Genomic DNA, 20,852 nt, shown 5'->3' with positions numbered 1-20,852 from the left:
CCTATGCCTCTGCTGAAGCATCCTTTGGGCGGAGGGTCCTCCAGAGGGTGGTGGCCGATCCTTCACCTGGGACCCAGTCTGCCCTCCCGGGGACGTAGCTTGGGTATGTCCCTTCTGTGACCCCTCCCTCCACTCTACTGGAAAAAGAACGTTGGTCTTACCTGAACGTTTTTTTCGGTTGAGTGGAGGGAGGGGTCACATTCCCGCCCTAGTTAGATAGACAGGGTCCGGGAGGTGTAGGATCGGGGTGCCCCGGGGGGGCTTGCCCTTGTCTGTGTTTGTTGTTACAGATGCATGCCATGACATCGCGGAAACTGGGAACCAACGGGAGAAGCCGAAGGTTAAGAAGTTTTCTCTCAGTCAAATGGACCAATCAGGCTGTGTTAACCCTTCTGTGACCCCTCCCTCCACTCAACCGAAAAAAACGTTCAGGTAAGACCAATGTTCTTTCTCCCCCAATCCTTCCAGGGCTTCCCCCAGGTATCTCATTTCTTCTCTGGAGGAGGTAGACAAGGAGGAGGCCTGTTCCCTTCTAGGGGAGGAGCCCCCTCCAATTGATCATAGGGCTGGGGAGCCTACAGCACTACCCCTGGCAATGCAGGAGGTGGTTGAGCGGGCAATCTCTCAGGGAATTGCTAGTGGTATCCAACAGCTGGGATTATCCTTGCCCCTGTTGAACAGATCAAAGGCTAAAGGGCAGAACTCTGGTTTTCTCCCTCAGACCTCTGGGGCTTCCCCTCCTGCCTCCTCAGCGGTCAGCGAGGCGTCTGATGAGGAGGAGGCTGGGCAGGAGGCCCCTGATCTCTCAGAAGATGAGAATCCGGCCCCTGATGCCCCTGCCTTTTCTGGCTTATTTAAGCCTTCTATGTTTAAGGCCATCTTGACCAAGGCTAGGGCTTCAGCCATACAGATGGGGCTCCCCGCCCAATCGGATAAGAATGCTACCGATTCTAGTGATAAGGGCACCATTGGGCCGGGGGATCCAGGCGCGGGACTCTTTAAGGAGATCACTCCTCCCCAGGAGTTGGTGCCTGCGCCTCAGTTATTCCTGGATATCATCCAGCGCCAATGGCTCCAACCTGGGACCATGGCCAATCCTAGCGGGGTGGACAAGAAGCTCTACTTGGTGGAGTCTGCCATGGAGGAGCTTCTCAAGCTCCCACAAGTGGATGACCCCATAGTGGCGCTGACCTCCACCTCGGCCCTTCCAGCTGACCTTCTGGAGGGGTTGAAGGCGGAAGACAAGAAGGTGGAGAAAGCCTGTCATAAGGCTCACATGGCCACCGCGTGGGCCATGAAGGCTTCTTCTTCCTCTTCTTACTTTGGCAGGGTAGCTCTATTTTGGCTTCGCAAACTGCTGGCCAACCTCCCTGCTGGAGATACCGGGTCACGCCAGGATGTGAACAAAATCATCGCAGCGGTCGAATACTCGGCCGATGCTTCACTTAATGCTACCAAATTCTCATCTCGAGCTATGGCCTCTAATGTGACCACCCATCGCCTGCTATGGTTAACACACTGGCAGGCCGACATGAAGGCCAAGTGGAAGTTGGCCTCGGCTCCCTTTAAGGGTGGCAAGCTGTTTGGGGAGGCCTTGGACTCAGTCCTAATTGAGTCCAAGGATAAACGGAAGATCCTCCCAGCGGTCACTAAGAAACAAGACCGCAAGGGTCGCCCCTATTTTCGTCGGCAGTCCTTTTGGAACAGTGACTCCCCCTCCACATCGGGGAATTTCTCCAGGTCCTACCCTCAGTCGCAGGACCGCAACCAGGATAGGGCACCCTTCCGAAACAGGTCCAAACAACAAGGATACCGTAGGTCCTTCCGAGGAGGGTTCTCTAACCGCTCCAATCGTAGATCCAGGTGACCGTCACTGGATTCCTCCCATCGGGGGTCGGCTACAGTCCTATGCTGACAGGTGGGAGGAGTCAACGACGGACGCGTGGGTTCTGAACACAGTCCATCACGGTCTCACCCTAGACTTCCTATCCTTCCCCCCTCAATCCAACACCTTCTGGACATAGCAGCCATAGAACCTGTTCTATGGCTGCTATGTCCAGAAGGTGTTGGATCTCTGCCTGCATCATCTGTCGCTTGAGGGGAGACCGAGGAATGGGGCAGCGAATGAATGATTGAGGGGGGAAGGATAGGAAGTCTAGGGTGAGACCGTGATGGATCTCAAGGATCTCAAGACCACCATCCACGTGCTGCAACAACACGGGTTCTCCGTTAACATGGAGAAGAGCCATCTGCAGCGCACCTCAAGGATCCAGCACCTGGGGACCGTGATCGACTCCAGAACATGCAGAGTTTTCCTCACGCAGGAGAGAAGAGACAGCATCTCGTCCCTCATGCGCCAGGTCAGAACAGCCAGGTCAGCTCCCCTGGTAACCCTCTCCCAGTTACTGGGGAAACTGATCTCGTGCATAGCTGTGGTTCCATGGGGGCGGCTGCATGCACGAGAACTTCAGTGGTTTCTTCTTCCCATTCAGCGATGCAAAGCCAGCAACTCCAAGAGGGTGATCGCCGTCCCTCCCAAGGTGCTTTGGTTACTCCGGTGGTGGCAATCCTTGGCGATGGCAAAGGGTCTCTCTTCAAGAAACCAGAGCGTCTGGTCGTGACAACAGATGCCAGCCTGTTCGGCTGGGCGGCCACCTACAGACTCACGTGACGCAGGGCAGGTGGTTGCAGGCGGAGCTCGCCCACAACATCAATTGGCTAGAGCTCAGAGCCGCCAGACTGGCCCTGCGTCACTTCCGTCGATTCATCGAAGGCCACCATGTCCTCATCCTGACGGACAACATCGCAACCAAGGCCTACGTCAATCATCAGGGAGGCACTCAATCTACGGCCCTGATGATGGAGGCGGAGGCGTTGGGACGCTGGACGAAATGCCACCTGGAATCTCTGAGACCGGATCACATATTGGGGCAGGACAATGTGACAGCAGACTGGCTGAGCAGGACAACTATCAGCAATTCGGAGTGGCAGCTACAACCATCCCTGTTCCACCAACTGACACAGAGGTTCGGCCTTCTGGTGGTCAACTGTTTGCCACTCCCGGAAACGCCCAACTCCCAAGGTTCATTTCTCGGTTCCACTGTCCCGAGGCGGAAGGGACGGACGCCCTTCGGTGTCGTTGGCCCCCAGGTCTTCTCTACATGTTCCCGCCCCTCCCGCTCATCCCTCAGGTTTTGGTGACTTTGTTATGTTGTTGTTTGTAGTCAATTTCCTCCATCTTCTTGTACAAGTTGAGTATGTGAGCTATTGTTTTTTCAGCTTATTTTGCCTCGGCTGAGGCCGTTTTCGGAAGGAGGGACTTGCAGAGAATCCTTGCGGCTCCTGGAGGCAAGACGGTTCCTTCTTCCCACCCTGGGACCTCATAGCTTAGGTATGTCCCATGCTTGGACACTCCAAGCAGCGCCTAGGAGAATGACCGTTGGCTTACCTGAATGGTCGTTCTCTAGGCGCTGCAGGAGTGTCCAACCCCAGTAAATACACACCAGTCTGAAATAATAGCTGCCAGTTCATTAGCTAATGTTGGTCTTCATACGCATTGAGTTTGTTCCAAGAGCCTAAGATATCATGATGTATGTGTGGATAAATGCAAATGTAAGATGGAAATTTCATCAATGCAAAGATTTCCCAAGATTTATCTAAAGGCTTTTTGATACGGCACCCAATATGCCAAAAACCATTGGAACCACTGCTGCCAATTAGAGAAATTGGAGAAATATCAAAATACGCAAATCAAAATTAAAAAATTACAGCATAATCTTTTAACTTTCATTTGCATTGCTTGATATTTCTCCAATTCTTTCTCTTCTATCCTCTTATTGTCAGATCAATCGTCCTTACTTTCTTCTTTTCAATCACAGTTAAATCTAGTGCTCCAAGAGTTTATCGGTTTGTATTTGGAAAGCCCACAATATTTTAACCTGCTCATTTTCTACTACTTTTTCAACACTGTGTTCCCATTAATGTTTTATTATTAGCATATGATAATTTTTACAGATGTTCCAGTGAATTGTTTTGGTGACTTTGTTATGTTGTTGTTTGTAGTCAATTTCCTCCATCTTCTTGTACAAGTTGAGTATGTGAGCTATTGTTTTTTCAGCTTATTTGTACAGTCAACACTTTGAATCATTTCATGTTTTTTAAAAATTCTGGCCTTGATTGTATTAGTTCGAATAGCTTGCTCTTGAACAACCAAAATTAACCCTTCAGATTCTTTAAAAAATATTCCAGTTGTAAGCCATTGCCTAGTTTTATGTGTATAAACTTTTGCCACTGTCTTTTGTAGAATTGAACATGTAATGCTTTCCTTGATAGCAGTCTGTATTTTTATTACATTCGTTTAAAATTCATGTTTTGGTTTCCTCTACATTCTGTCCAAGTTCCAATTTTTAAGTTGCATCAGTACTTGGTCTTGGTGATCTTTTACAGCCAATGCATGATTTTCTTCTTCAATAGTTTGACTTGAAAGTAAACCTCTGGCTCCATTTCTGTGGCACCAGTATAATATTACTACAAGGATGTAATGCATAATGAATAGTCATGAGCTTTCTTATTTTTTGGTCCAAACTGTCCAGTTCAGCTTGTGTCCAATTAATAATTCCAGCTGTATATCATATCACAAGTATGGGCCAGGTATTGATGGCTTTGATATTGTTTTCACCATTTCAATTTTGTCTTTTATATTTTTCTCACTCTTTGAATGCATTCTTTACTAATCACATTTTTAATTTGCCCATGCTTGATGTTATCATCCAACTGTAAAATGCCCAGTTTCTTGTAGACTTCATCCTGATGGTGTCAGCGTTCCAAATATCATCCAGAATTAAATCAAAGTTCAAGGCAGAGCTTTCCTCAAAGTTCCAATTTATTAAGAAAGAAATGTTGGTACATCTATGGGAAACCCGAATCTGAAAGCTTCCTGGGTTTTCCACCAGTTGAAAGTTCAAGACCTTGCCCCCACACCCACAAGTTCATCACATGGTCCAATCTTCCACCAATGTTTCCTCTAATTTTTTTTCAATGTGAGCAGAAAAGTATAGTGTTTGAGCGGCACATTTTCATGCCTGAGCACCTGAATTTTTTTCACAGATGTCACCAAAGACAACAACGAAATCAGTATTATTTGAAACTCAAGTTATGTTTCTTCAAGGTACCCGCTTAATTCAAAGTGTTATATAATATCAGTATCACTTAACAACGCTCCTGCTTAGCAACCAAAATGTTGGCTCAGAAACTCTGGCATTTGAAGCACGCAAGTCTTAAAGCTGTCAAGTTACAAGACCCTTGTACCCCTAATCCTTTAGGGAAAAAAAACCCAGGGTTGTTCAAACTTGACAGCTTTAAGACTTGTGGACTTCAACTCCCAGAATTCCTCCTCCAGTCATGTTGGCTCAGGAACTCTGGCATTGAAGCATGCAAGTCTTAAAGCTGCCAAGTTACAAGATCCTTCCACCCCTAGAAAAAAAATGCAGAGGTCTTCAAACCTGACAGCTTTAAGACTTGTGGACTTCAACTCCCAGAATTCCTCCACCAGTCATGTTGCAGTGACGTCATCTGCGTGGATCTGCTCCATCTTTGGTTTCTTCATCGTGGGCAGGGCTGCTGCTGAAGATGCCGACGAGCTGCCACCAGAATAACTGCTGCTACCTCCTCCTCCTCCAACAGCACCACCACATTTGCACCTGAGCTCAGCGCCGCGTTACCCCTGCCCGCTCCTCCTCCTCCGTGCTTTTGAGGAGCCATGAGGCTTTTTTTCCCCTGCTCCCCCCCCCTGCCTTCCTACTGCTTCCTGCAGCCTCATGGCTCCTCAAAAGCACGGCGGAGGAGGAGGGAGCAGGGGTAATGCGGCGCTGAGCTCAGGTGCTCCGAGTGGAGGGGAGGCGGCGCTGCCACGCGCGGGGATGCCAGCTGGAATTTTGCTGGTTTTAAGTCAGCCGCAGTGCCGGGCGCCAAATCCGACAGTGCTGTTAGAGGAGGAGGAGGAGATGGCAGCAGTTATTCCGGTGGCGGCGGGGGCTTTAGGGCTTCACAACTACCCTCAGTCGCCCCGGGCTCATCAAAGCAAGTCCGGGGAAGTCCTTTGCGGGCAGCCCGTTCTAGCTGCCTGCAAAGGACCTCCCCAGCTTCCGGAACCTGTGGCAATAGAAATCACTGCGCGGCAGTTGAAAACTGCTGCACGGTGTTTTCTTGCCATGTGCGTGGCCGCCCAGCCGCGTACCTTAGAGGGAACATTGTCTTCCACTGCCACGCTGGCAATTCCACCCATCCACTTCTGGTCAGATGCAGAGGTACAAAGACAAAGGATGACCTTGGGCTTCTAGAAAGGAATGTTTTATTTTGACAACAACATTTTACTCCTTACTATCCTCCTCCCAATTCCCCACTAATGAAACAGTATAGTAAAATAAGATCCTAAAAGGAATATGACTGGAGGCCTGACAGATGTCTTCTGATCATTTGGCCATTTGGCCATTTGGCATTTCAATTCCATTATTGTTTGTAATTTTACTGCACTGTATTGTTATTGTAGCACATTTCTCATGATGGTAGTGATGGTGATGGCAATGGTTGGTTGCACAGTCAGCCAGATGTTTTGGTTAGATTTGCCAATTTTTGTTCACCTATCAAGTCCTTCCCAAGGATTGGAATAGGCAGATTTTTCAGGTACAAATTTTATGGCGTGATCATTTAAAATCTTTATATGTCTTATTTAGGGAAAATATATCCTGAAGATATAACACCACTTTTACCACATGCTACTGGGGAAAAGAGTGAAGACCCAACTTGCTACTTTCTTCAGATACTCTTAAAATACATGGTAATTCAGGTAAGCACATATACAGTAATTTCATTAAAATTGTTTAATTTATTCATGTATTAATTCTCACAGCACTGTCTTCATTTCTCATCTTTCCTACTATCTTCTATTGGTTTCCTATGATTTATCAATTGTTGTTTATAACTTATGATTAATGATTATAACTATGATTATGACCTATGACTATTACTTGCTGTTTATAGGTACACTTTGAGCTTATGCACCGGAGAAAATTCCTTGTGTGTCCGATCACACTTGCCCAATTTAGAATTCTATTCCTATTCCTATTCCTATTCCTAGCCTAGTGTATTCTAATTCTAATTCTTGCCCTGCCCTGCCCTGCCCTGCCCTGCCCTATCCCCTCCCATCCTATCCCCTACATAATATTTAACCTAAGTTGAGGCTTAGGAAAAGAGATTGCATTAAAGAAGTATACATAGAATTTTTCATTACACAAACGTTTCAGTGTTCTTTCATTTAACTTGAGTTCTTTTTTTAATTCTGGCAAAGGCTGCAAAGGTGGAATGGAAGAATAAGGAAAACCTTAACACAGGATTTAAGTTTCTCTTTGCCCTCTTCAGAAAGTATTATCTTCCTCATTTATTCCCTTCTTTTATAAAACTAACCAACCTCTACAATCCTGTGCTTGGTAAGTAACTATTTTGCCTCAATTATTTTAATAACATTAGAATAAAAGTTTTTCCATAATATTAAGATTGAGATCTTTAGAAAATAGATTCAAGATCCAGAAAGATCTTCATAGACTTCCACATTGGGCCTATCCGACAAAATACAATTCAGTAGTGAGAAAAGTAAGTTTTTATATTTAGGCAAGAAAAACAAATGCATAGGTATAGAATAGATACTACCTGGTTCAATAGCAGCAACTGTGAGAAGGATCTAGGAGTCCCAGTGGACAATCACTTAAATATGAACCTGTGCAGTGTGCTCCAGCTGCAAAAAAACCCTACATAGTCCTAGACTATATCAACAGAGGAATAGTCTCAAGATCACGTGAAGTATTAGGCCCATTGTATAATGCTTTGGTAAGACCACATTTAAAGGGACGCAGTGGCTCAGTGGGTAAGACGCTGAGCTTGTCGATCAGAAAGGTCGGCAGTTTGAATCCCTAGTGCTGTGTAACGGAGTGAGCTCCTGTTACTTGTCCTAGCTTCTGCCAACCTAGCAGTTTGGAAGCATGTAAAAAATGGAAGTAGAAAAAATAGGAACCACCTTTGGTGGGAAGGTAACAGCGTTCCGTGCGCCTTCGGGGCTTAGTCATGCCAGCCATATGACCACGGAGATGTCTTCAGACTCTTTGGCTTTGAAACAGAGATGAGCACCGCCCCCTACAGTCGGGTACGACCAGCACATATGTGCGAGGGGAACCTTTACCTTTACCTTTAAGACCACATTTGGAAGAACACTCTGGAGAACAGTGATAATTGCAGAAACTGGCTTATTAGATAAGCTAATTTTTTAAAATTATGGCTTCTGATCTGCAACTTAAAATTAATAAAATATTGATCTATCTTATAAAATTTATTTTAAGGTTACAAAAAAAATTATAATTAGGGTCAAGGTTTTACAAACCCTCCCATGCAACTTATTTTATCTCTCTTAATTCACATTACTCTCACTATGTACAGTTCTTATTGTATGCTTCAACCATGCTTTGATCATTTTTGCCTATGAAAGCACATTATTATCTTCATTTGTATTTCCGTCATCTGCCCTGACATCCCAGTTTACACTGTCTGGAATGTAAACTTCCATTTATAAGGCTTTTAAAGATTCAATTTAATGTTTTCTGTTTTACAGGGATTCCTGGCATGCGCCCCAAATCCGTATATGTTAGTACAACTTGTGATGGTGAAAATGTTTATAGTACAAAAATTCCATACCTGGATGCTCGTGTAACTTTTATAAAATGGCTTGTAAATTTTTTTCTGGAAAAGAAATACCCTACAGCAGCACAAACTTTCAAAAATGGTGTGGAAGTTCTACCCAGAACCATTCAAGTATGTTGCAAGTGTTACTTAGTTTAGCATTTCTGACATTGAATCAATATCAAGTTACATTAGCTAAACTATAACTTTTACATGAGCTTGAGAACTTAAATTTCATTTAGTAAAATACTACATTTTTTGGAGTCCTGATACCTTAAATAAGTATCATGTACCTAGTAATCAATTTTAGTAATAGAATGACATCCTTTTAATAATTAGCATTATTAAACATTTATTTCAGTTTAGCTTAAACTAATGGAAATGGAAAATTAGGACTGAATGTCTAAGTTGTATGCACATGTATTTCACTGGCTACAATAAAGAATAGCAAGTAAAGAGAAGCCATCTACTCTGAATATGTCTAATTAATAAGTATCTGTTGTTCCAGATAAGAATACTACATAATCTAAGGCAGGGCTATCAAACTCGTGGCCCGCGGGCCGGATGCATCACACACTGGCCATGCCCACACCCAGTCTAGCAAAGGAATTGTCCAGAGGCTTCCATTGATAAAATAGTGGCCACTAGGCTGTAATCACTGCATAATCACAATATCATATCACACCTCTGCAAAAGTTTGCCAAGCAAAATTGTGTGTTTGTGTGTATACGTGTACATATATGTGTATATGCTGGTTTTGTTGTATTCGGGTCTACGAAAACAAATATGTGTATATGTATATGCACCATACTTTTTGGAGTCTAAGATGCACTTCCCCCCCCTAAAAGAGGGTGAAAATTTGGGTGCGTCTTATACACCGAATGTAGCCCCGCCCGCCCACTGGCCCTCACCCTTTGGCCTCTGCCTTCCAGCAATTTATCTCCTTGCAGAAAATGGGGAATATGGGGTTTGCGGAAGGCAATAGGCTATGGCAATCCCTTCAGCCTGAAACAGCTGATCATCGGGAGTCCAGTGCTGAAACTGAAATTGAAAGTGAAGCTGTTTGCTGCAAGGAGGCAAAGGCAGATCCCCCCCCCTTTTTTTTCCTCCCCCAAAGCTAGGTGCGTCTTATACTTTGGAGCTTTTTATATTCCGGAAAAAAACGGTGTGTGTGTGTGTATACACATACATACAGTGGGGCAAAAAAGTATTTAGTCAACCACCAATTGTGCAAGTTCTCCCACTTAAAAAGATGAGAGAGGCCTGTAATTGGCATCATAGGTAGACCTCAACTGTGAGAGACAAAATGTAAAAAAAAAGACCAAACAATCACATTGGCTGATTTGGAAATAATTTATTTGCAAATTATGCTGGAAAATAAGTATTTGGTCAGTATCAAAAGTTCATCTCAATATTTCGTTATATATCCTTTGTTGGCAATGACAGAGGTCAAACGTTTTCTGTAAGTCTTCACAAGGTTGGCACACACTGTTGCTGGTATGTTGGCCCATTCCTCCATGCAGATCTCCTCTAAAGCAGTGATGTTTTGGGGCTGTCGCTGGGCAACACGGACTTACAACTCCCTCCAAAGGTTTTCTATGGGGTTGAGATCTGGAGACTGGCTAGGCCACTCCAGGACCTTCTTACGAAGCCACTCCTTCATTGCCCGGGCAGTATGTTTGGAATCATTGTCATGTTAAAAGACCCAGCCACGTTTCATCTTCAATGCCCTTGCTGATGGAAGGAGGTTTGCACTCAAAATCTCACAATACATGGCCCCATTCATTCTGTCCTGTACACGGATCAGTCGTCCTAGTCCCTTTGCAGAAAAACAGCCCCAAAGCATGATGTTGCCACCCCCGTGCTTCACAGTAGGTATGGTGTTCTTTGGATGCAACTCAGCATTCTCTCTCCTCCAAACACGACGAGTTGTGTTTCTACCAAACAGTTCTATTTTGGTTTCATCCGACCATATGACATTCTCCCAATCCTCTTCTGGATCATTCAAATGCTCTCTAGCAAACTTCAGATGGGCCCGGACATGGACTGACTTAAGCAGGGGGACACGTCTGGCACTGCAGGATCTGAGTCCCTGGCGGCGTAGTGTATTACTGATGGTAGCCTTTGTTACGTTGGTCCCAGCTCTCTGCAGGTCATTCACTAGGTCCCCCCGTGTGATCCTGGGATTTTTGCTCACCGTTCTTGGGATCATTTTGAGCCCACGGGGTGAGATCTTGCGTGGAGCCCCAGATCGAGGGAGATTATCAGTGGTCTTGTATGTCTTCCATTTTCTAATTATTGCTCCCACAATTGATTTGTTCACACCAAGCTGCTTGCCTATTGCAGGTTCAGTCTTCCCAGCCTGGTGCAGGTCTACAATTTTGTTTCTGGTGTCCTTTGACAGCTCTTTGGTCTTCACCATAGTGGAGTTTGGAGTGTGACTGTTTGAGGTTGTGGACAGGTGTCTTTTATACTGATAACAATTTCAAACAGTTGCCATTGATACAGGTAATGAGTGCAGGACAGAGGAGCCTCTTAAAGAAGAAGGTACAGGTCTGTGAGAGCCAGAAATCTTGCTTGTTTGTAGGTGACCAAATACTTATTTTCCACCATAATTTGCAAATAAATTCTTTCCAAATCAGCCAATGTGATTGTTTGGTTTTTTTGTTTACATTTTGTCTCTCACAGTTGAGGTCTACCTATGATGCCAATTATAGGCCTCTCTCATCTTTTTAAGTGGGAGAACTTGCACAATTGGTGGTTGACTAAATACTTTTTTGCCCTACTGTATATACTCTATAACTTTTTATTCAATGGTTTTGGGGTTTGGGTGCTGGGATTAGTTGCTAATAATTAGAAGTTAAGCTAAATTATCTTAAGTAATTTCCATAAATTATCATAGTTGTTTCCTCATATCTTCTTAAGACAGTGGGTAATACAGCGCAAGATAAAAATCCTGAAGTGGAAAACAGTGCCCCATCAGATCAGGAGAAAAATCATATCAACCACAGCGGGATGCTCAGTGATTCCAGTTTTTGCAGCATTGAAGAGCAGCACCGATCTGTATATGAAATGGTGCAACAAATATTTTTGTCTACAAGAGATTATGTGAATTTTGTTAATGAAGTATTTCATCAGGTTGGTATAAATTAACATCTGTTTATATGTTGTAGAGTATCAGTTCCATATCTTTCTCTTTGTGGGAATTCGTAATATCTGTGAAAGATTTTAAGAATCAACCCTTAACAGTATATTAGCTATGCTTTTCATGGCACACATCCTTTCAGATAGTGTCATTAAGTGCTTAACTTAAGTTAATCGTGACTTTGTATTCTGTGGAATTTTCAAAAGCAACACCAATCTCTTATAATACTTGACAATCTTATGAAATGTCGGTCAATAAAAAGGATAACATATTTTGATATTTATTCATTAAATTTAGCAACTGCTAATCTTTCTCATAGAGGAACTCTGGGTTGTATACAAATATAAATATTAAAACATAAAAACTGAACATAAAAATTTAAAATAGAGGCAAGGATAGTTAAAATTGAACATTAAAATTTCATTAAAAGATAAGGGGGAGAATTTTCAGGGTGCTAACCAGCGCCATAGCTGTGTGTTCCTTTGTGAGCCCCAAGACGGATGGCAGAGTCAGGTCTTTAGACATTTCCAGAAGGCCAGGAGACACCGATCCTGTCTCACCTCTGAGAATGTTTTAATAGTTGGGGGCAATGGCAGAACAGGTTCTCTCTGGACCCCATCGGTCAGTATTCTTTAATTGACGGGGTTTGCAATATACCTTTCCTGCCTGACTGAGGGTGGGATAGTCTGATGATTCCATAAGTAATCTGGCACCATGTCATGTAGGCTTTAAAAGTCATAACCAACATCTTGAATTAGATCTAGAAGCAAGAGCAAAGGCCCTCCTAGCTACAACCGCCACTTGTTCTCCACAAGGTCTCGGAACACTACCTTCATGGACAGCCTTCTGGCAACAGCTTTGGAATGTATATCTTTGGGGCAAATAGTGCTTTAATTTACTGTTTAGATACAGGAGTAAATCCTTGTTTAGGTCTGAAGATCAACATTATGTTTGTAGCACATTGCTATCTTTTTTCCCAAACCCATGAAACCAATCCGGATACAAGAAATATTTACGTGTTGAAGAATATGAGGAAAACATTTCTATAAATAGCTGAACTATTAGTGTAGAAGTTTGAAAAAAATGGAAATCCTTTTCAACCACTAAAGTCTCCTTTTCCTATGATTTATTGAATTCAGTGAATAAGTAAACAAATATAATCAGTTGAGGAATGTAGCATAAAATTGCATTTATATAAATACAAATATTTTTAAGATTGTATTGAAAATACTCTATTCTGCAATCAGGTAATAACAACAGGTACCAATCTCTACTTAATCATTTTGGTTGAAAGTATTTAAGTTTAAAAAAATTGCACAACCTAATAAGTACCTAATAAGATATAGTACCGGAATAAGTGCTTATTTTAGGTACTTTTAATATAGTATTATGAATTTTATCTGAAGACTTAATTAATTTATTCATGCAACCTATCTGGCAAATGTATACTATAAAAAACCATTAAAATAAATATCAAAATACTCTCCAATAAGAATATAAATATTATTTTAAAAGACTAGAAAAAAGCGTATTTGGTATTACAAACAGTACAGCCATTTTCCTAAGGACACCCCCCCCCCCACAGTCTATTGATAGAGCTACATTTTGATGAACTTCTGGAAGGCTACCATGGATGGGTCCAGTCTGATCTCCAGAGGAAATGTTATTCCATAGGGCCGATGCCACAGCAGAAAAGACCTCTCTCCAGATGTAGAGCTATATGTAGACACAATGTACCACATATCTCTTCTACCAGAATTGTTGCCACATTATTTGAATTCCTTTGTCTTAGTTTTTCAACCTATAATAATGTCCTGCACCATGTGCCTTTTGAAAATATTAAAGCTCCTCTGATGATAGAGTAATGAAACTCATAGGCATCACGTAGACATTGAAAAAAGTTGAAAAAAACTATACTTTTAAATAAGTATTAATATATATGTCTAACAATCTCTAAACCCGTGATCTTTATGTGCTTTTGTTACATAACTGTATGACGACATAATGAATTTCCTTTTATGGATGACAGCTTGATGGATTAAAGTAGGTAAATGGAGAAGTTTGAGTTCAATCTCCTCATATCTATTACTCCCCCTTTAGGCTTTTTTGCTGCCACCATCAGAGATATCCTTAACTGAAAACATTGTGAAAGTTTATAGGAAATGGATACTACATGAAAAACCTGTCTTCATGGAAGAACCAGATGCAAAGGAAACTATTCAAGATGATGATGTCATTACAGAACACTCAACAGAAGAGACCGATGGCAAACAGGTATGCTGCCAGTCTTTATGAATAGTCTGTGGGTTTGTATGATGTAATCAATTGAGGTTTATAAATAGTTGTATAATCGAAGCAGAGATGTTGCTCAGTGTAATGTAAATAGTATATAGAAAACTTGGTTCCACTTTTTCCCTAACAATCAGTTGCTACTCAAATACTCATATTTCTCTTAGTCACCTTCAAATTTCAGAGGAATTCTGTCAATTATCAATTTTGTTATTTATCATAAAGTATTTGAATAAGTTATCATAAAATTTTAATTACATACTTTGAACATGGAAGGTTGGGTATGAAAAGTATAACAGAATCAAGATCTTCTTTTCCTTAAAAACCTTAGTATCATATTCATGCACAAGTTGAATATATCTTGAAGTATTCTTCTAAAGCTTTTGTTTAATAATCATTTTATAATGATGTAAACATTTTTCTTTTTGGCCTGATCATTACAATGCATTTCAGAGGATTTCTTTTGTCAAAAAATCAAAATATATGCGAACAGAATTTTGATCTTTAAATCTGAAATGACTGGGCTTAAAATTATATCATTCTTAGGATTGCATTAATTTTTAATTTGGGAGAAACATTTATTTATGTTCATTCTTTTTTCCTTAAATACACTTTTACCCAAATGAAAGATTGATATATTAAAATTGATAGTATAAATCCTTTTGTCTAAGAAAAGTAACTTTTAGGATGTCCTATTATAATTTTCCAAAAGCATCTGTTTACAATTTTAGAATAGAATAGATCTAGAAGGGACCTTGGTGGTCTTCTAGTCCAGGCTCCTGCTCAAGCAGGAGAACCTATACTATTTCAGATAAGTAATACAATACAATACAATAGCAGAGTTGGAAGGGACCTTGGAGGTCTTCTAGTCCAACCCCCTGACTAGGCAGGAAACCCTATACCATTTCAGACAAAATGAATTTTAATGTGGAGAAAAGCAAAGTTTTACATTTAGGCAGGAAAAATCAAAAGTATAAATACAGATTAAGTGAGACCTGGCTCAAAAACTAGCCCTGAGAGGTACCTTGGAGTCCTAGTGAATGATCACTTAAATATGAGCCAGCGGTGTGCAGCAGCAGCCAAAAAAGCTAATCCAACATCTTCTTAAAGACTTCCAGTGTTGGGGCATTCACAACTTCTGGAGGCAAGCTGTTCCACTGATTAATTGTTCTAACTGTCAGGAAATTTCTCCTCAGTTCTAAGTTGCTTCTCTCCTTGTTCCAATGGTTAATTGTCCTCACTATTATGAAATTTCTCCTTTCCAGGTTGCTTCTCTTTTTGGTTAATTTCCAACCATTATGCCTTGTTCTGCCCTCTGATGCTTTGTATTGGACCCTTCTTCTTTTTGGCAGTCCTTCAAATACTGCAATGCTGCTATCATATCACCCCTAATTCTTCTTTTCTTTAGACTAGCCAAACTCAAATCCTGCAGCCATTCTTCATATGTTTTAGTGTCCAGGCCTTTGATCATCTTAGTTGCTCTTCTCTGAACTTTTTCCAAAGTCTCAGCAAATCCCAAAGTCACCAAGCTGTGTGAGCGCCTGTTTGCCACCTCCTACCCCTAGGTCAGTGAATGGTGCTCTGCATGGCTGGAGAGGGGGGTAGCGTGAGCACCTGCTCCGCTCACGCGGCTCCCAGCCTCACCATGCCTGGCTCAGCTCTCCCTGCAGGGCCAGGGCACCGGTATTGTCGCCGCCATCCCAGCATGACTTCTTCTCTGGCTTCCAAACTCCAGAGATCGGCTGCCAAGTCTTCTGGCAGTGGCCACTCTGGGAGTGTGCTCTATGGTTGTGGGCTAGTTGCTGGAAGACTTTGCGCCATTCACTGACCTAGGGGTATTCCGAAGGTGCCCAGCCGCGGGAGCCAGGGGGCGGGGAACAGGCGCTCACATGGCTTGGTGCCTTTAGGATATCCCTAGGTCAGTGAATGGCGCTGTGCCTGTCTGGAAAGGGGGCTTGCCGGGTGGCTACTCATGAGCGTGGTCACCTCATGGCTGCTGTGTTGCACTGCTGCTTCGCCCCTGAGGCTGTGCCTGGCTCTTTGGGAGCCCGCTTGCAAGAGAGCAGCCATCCCAAAACAAGAAGCCCACCCCCAATAATAAGGCCCAAGCCATATTTTGGGGGTCAAAAGAAAATAAGACCCTTCTTATTTTCGGGAAAACATGGTAGTGAAACTTCATGTGATCTTGATTCTATGTCTCTGTTTATACAACCCATGATTGTACTCTATTAGCTTTTTTGGCTGCTGCTGCACACCGCTGGCTCATATTTAAGTGATCATTCACTAGGACTCCAAGGTACCTCTCAGGGCTAGTTTTTGAGCCAGGTCTCACTTAATCTGTATTTATACTTTTGATTTTTCCTGCCTAAATGTAAAACTTTGCTTTTCTCCACATTAAAATTCATTTTGTTGGATAGGGCCCATTAAGTTTGTCAAGATCTCTTTGGATCCTGAGCTTGTCTTCAGGGGTGTTGGCTATTCCTGCCAGTTTAATGTCATCTGCAAATTTGATGAGCTGCCCTTCTATTCCTTCTATGTAGAGTGATTCAATTTTGGAATCCAATCTTTCCTTCAGTATTCTTTTATTGAATTCAAATTATGATACACAGGCCACAGTATTAAACTGGTATGGAAATGTCAAGAAATTGAAACTGTATTTCCAATAGGTAACATAGTTTAAATCATATTTATTCATCACTAATAGGTAACTCTGTAAACCTGTTGATAGTAAATGAATCAGTAAAATGATCCCAATACAAAATTAGATTTTGTTTTCAAGTTGTACAAATGTTTTGTCAGACATTTTTTCTCCCCCTGAAATATTTATTCCCCGTGTCTATCATATCACTAAAGTAAAGAAAGGAGTTATTAATGCCGTGGTCACTAATTTAGCCCATTCAAAATTTACTGCATCAATCTTTATTCTATTCTGTATTATTACTGTATCTGATTTCAAATAGTATCAAATCATCACCTCTTTGTTGGTAAGTCTTATTAATCTAGTATAGATTTTTGTAAATGGAACCAATTCCTCTCCTTCTAAAAGCCCCCTAAATTTGTGTGGACAATTATAGACCCAGTGGGCCCATATACTTGGGAGATTATCACCACTTGCCTTTTCCTCAATAGTAGTATTCAAGTAAAAATGGTATTTTGTATTGTAAAAAGCATGTGTAAATTAGTAGTGACATATTGCAAACCATACATACAGACACAGACACACACATAATAATTTATGGTATAAAGCAGTGATGGCGAACTTTTTTCTTATGGTGTGCCAAAATTGTGTGTGTGCGTACTATCACACGTGCACGCGTGCCCACACCAATTCAATCCTCCCCACCCACCTGCGCATGCACGCACGTCCCCTCCCCAGGCTCCAGAGGCTTTCCTGACCCCCCGGAGTCCCTCTGGAAGCCGGAAATGGATCGTTTCTGAACTTCCAGCTGACCTGTTGGGGCCGTTTTCGCCCTCCCCAGGCTTCAGGAAAGGTGAAAAACAGGCCCAACAGGCCAACTGGAAATTTATTCCCTATCCATTTCCGGTTTCTTGAGGGCCTCCGGTTGGCTCATTGGGGCCATTTTTCACCCCCACCCCAGGCTTCAGGAAAGCCTCCGGAGGTTGGGCCTGTTTTTCGCCCTCCCCAGTACCTGGAGGCTTTCCTGAAACTTGGGGAGGATGAAAACGGCCTTCCCCGGCCTTGCTGAAGGCCAAAAATCAGATGCACGCAGGAGCTGAAGGCTGGCGTGCCAGCAAATATGGCTCCCCATGCCATCATGGGTATAAAGAGTATTTAAATATTTTAACCACTAAGTGCTTGTTTATTTTTTGAAGGGTATTAAAGCTGCTAATTCTTTTGTTAAAATTTACAGTGAGCAAACTGTGGGTTACATTCTGGGTGCACATGTTGACTAATATGTTTTCCTAAAGCTTGTGTCTGGACATAGAAGATCCTCAAGTTGGGGAAGAAGTTACTCCTTCTCTAGTGCTGTTACCAGAGGATGCTTATTAGAAGATGAAAATGAGAATGTTAAAGCAGGACTTCAAGCTACACTGCAGGTATTACATATATATAATACAAAAGAAATTGCTTTCTTAGTTTGTATAATACATTTTGTACTTGTTAATTGTATTTATATTTGTTACCATAATTAAACTGAAACTGAAATTTTGCTTTGGACAAAAGAAAATACGTATATTGTTCCTTTAGAACTGATAAATGCAAAGCAAAAGATAAATTTGATGTTATCTTAATTGTAACTAGAATTATTCTAAATTTGGGGTGGACTGCTGCAGTTGATCAAAAGTATAAAAAATCAAAATATTCAGAGACCATATTTGAGCTGCAAAAAATTAAAAGGAAGTAGAAAAGAAACACAAATAGCTCCAGAAGTACTTAAAAAACATAAAAGCAAAGAAGGCCCCAGAAATATGAAGTTCCCTGATCAGCATCTGTATTTTGTCCTTTTTCTCCTTCACATTCCTCAACGTGATCTCCCCTCCCCCTCAAAAAAATCAAAGGAACCAAGATCAAAAGGCTTCTAAGAGTTGGTTTTTAAAAGATAAGCAGAAATTCTCTGTTCACTCCAGAATACTCAGATGCATCCCATTTTGCTGCTGAAAATAATCAATTCATGTTTGAGGCAAGAAATTTTATACTCAAAACATTTTGAATATATACTGTTTTAAACCCCAGAATAATAAATAATGTTTTCTATGTAACCCAAGATTGAGAATATCCATGAGTCATTGCAGCAACTGTCTCTCTGTATGATTACTATGATGAAATTATATGATGGCTCTTCAATATTTTAGTTGATCAGGGCCTTTTCCCATGATCATTGCATCCTTTTTCAAGCATTCTCCTAACTTTTGCAAGACAGGCATGTGGTCATAGGTCAGCTATGTAAAATTCTGTGTTATAAGAGTCTGTTCATAAGGTACTATTTTCTGTTGTTTCATTGCATAATGCTCTGGATCCAACTTTTGTTTATAATACTGTACATCTTCCTTTATTGCCAACAGTTCTCCTGTTCTCAGATTACTATGACAGTCTAAATTAAGCAGAAAGGCACAAAATTGTAGAATGTTTTTTAAATTTACTTTATACAGAGGGACAATCTGGCTATATAAGCTTTTTAGAGTTACTGGGGTAACCAGAGACTTTTTATAATGAGGTTAATTTGCAACCATGGTGAATTCTGTTAACTTTTGAAATACAGATCATTTCCTAGTATATAGATTTTTAGAAAAGATATTTAATGCACATCTCCATAATATATCTATTCCAGGACTATATTTGCTCTCATTTCAATTCAGGGCCATCAGGTTTTTAAATCTAAAACAGCTCAATGGGCAAATTGCCATTTTTATTAGAAAGGAAAATACTATTATAAAATGGATTTATAATTCTCTTAACTCTGAATGATAAAAATGGCAGTATTATCTATATACATCATTTAATATGTGCAAGAGATTCTGCTCTTTATAACTTTCAGTATGAATTTATTGTAAGGGTGATGTTTTGTTTGTGAATAGATTAAGTTAATCCTAAATGTAATGAAGAATATATTGTTCAAATTATTCAAAATAACCTGAATAGATTCATATTCATTCTCTCTCTCTCTCTCTCTCTCTCTCTCCCTCCCTCTCCCTTTCCCTCTTCTTCCTCCTCTCTATCCTTCAAAATATAAAGGTATTTTTGACAAACTCTGCAAACATATTTTTATTGGAACCATGCAGTGAAGCCCCTGAACTACTTAAAGAGCAAATAAATTCTTGCAGAGCAGTTTTGAGTATATATAGGCGCATGATTATGGAAGTTCCAATGAATAAAAAAACCTGGTATGTTTATCTGAAATGGAATGTGTGTATGACCTTGGGGAAAGAGGAGGAAATGCTGCCTAGGAAACAATCAGACAAGAGAGGTAGGAGCTGGCAGTCGCTTAATGATCAGAGAAAGAAATTTAGGAGAGACCTGCCCAAATGAATCAAATAGTTAACAGTGGAGGCAGGAAGCTTGTGCCTTCATATTTGCAAGTTTCTATTAATATAACCTTACATAGTAGAATTAGTTTATCTTATCCAGTTTCCTATCTAGTTTTCCTAGGGGAGCTGACTCTTGCTCTTCTCACTGGTATATCTGAGTTATGAAGATATGGTATAGCTTCATAACTCGTATATACATACATACACCTTTGTAAATTATCTATGTACAAAGTGGAATTCTAGAGAGCAGATAATGAATGTCCAGACTTTCCACAAATCTGAAAAGACAGGTAGTGCATAAGTTAGACACCTTTTAATTCTGAGAGCACAAGTGTAATGTGGATATTCCACTGATAACTTGTTTTGCTTTCTAGAAAAAAAACATATTGTTATAAGGCAAGATTATTTGAAATACATGTTTTCATTGCTGAACAAATAGAATGTTGTCAATTATTACCACTTCTATTTTAATTTATATTGGGCTTTTCTGCCCATAAGGAAAAAATACAGAATTATATTGTGATCTTTCCAAATCATGGGAAATGAATGAAAAGCTTCCATGATGGATTGTATTTGTTTTCAGGACATAGTTTTAGGACATTATTTTTAAATATTTTTTAAAAAATCAAAGTATAGTTGAAATCATTGCCATCAATTGAGATGGGTTGCTATAGAAATTGAATTAAAAAAAATAAAACTAAAGGCT

The 20,852-nt window shown here is 41.2% G+C and overlaps 1 protein-coding gene across 2 annotated transcripts in view; it reads left to right on the top strand.

Annotated features, from left to right (window-relative positions):
• RALGAPA2 (Ral GTPase activating protein catalytic subunit alpha 2) overlaps positions 1–20,852 on the top strand; it is a 192,922-nt gene that overhangs the window by 32,031 nt on the left and 140,039 nt on the right. For both annotated transcript variants that reach the window (XM_081950241.1, XM_081950242.1), the window contains exons 7-13: positions 6,732–6,844; positions 7,346–7,484; positions 8,657–8,856; positions 11,650–11,862; positions 13,970–14,143; positions 18,089–18,217; positions 19,854–20,002. In XM_081950241.1, coding sequence (XP_081806367.1) covers positions 6,732–6,844; positions 7,346–7,484; positions 8,657–8,856; positions 11,650–11,862; positions 13,970–14,143; positions 18,089–18,217; positions 19,854–20,002 — 1,117 coding nt within the window. The remainder of the gene's footprint in view (positions 1–6,731; positions 6,845–7,345; positions 7,485–8,656; positions 8,857–11,649; positions 11,863–13,969; positions 14,144–18,088; positions 18,218–19,853; positions 20,003–20,852) is intronic.

Source organism: Natrix helvetica (genome assembly GCF_964273705.1).
Source record: "Natrix helvetica genome assembly, chromosome: 4".
In the NCBI taxonomy this organism is placed as follows: Eukaryota; Metazoa; Chordata; class Lepidosauria; order Squamata; family Natricidae; genus Natrix; species Natrix helvetica.
This window is presented reverse-complemented; position numbering and strand designations above follow the sequence as displayed.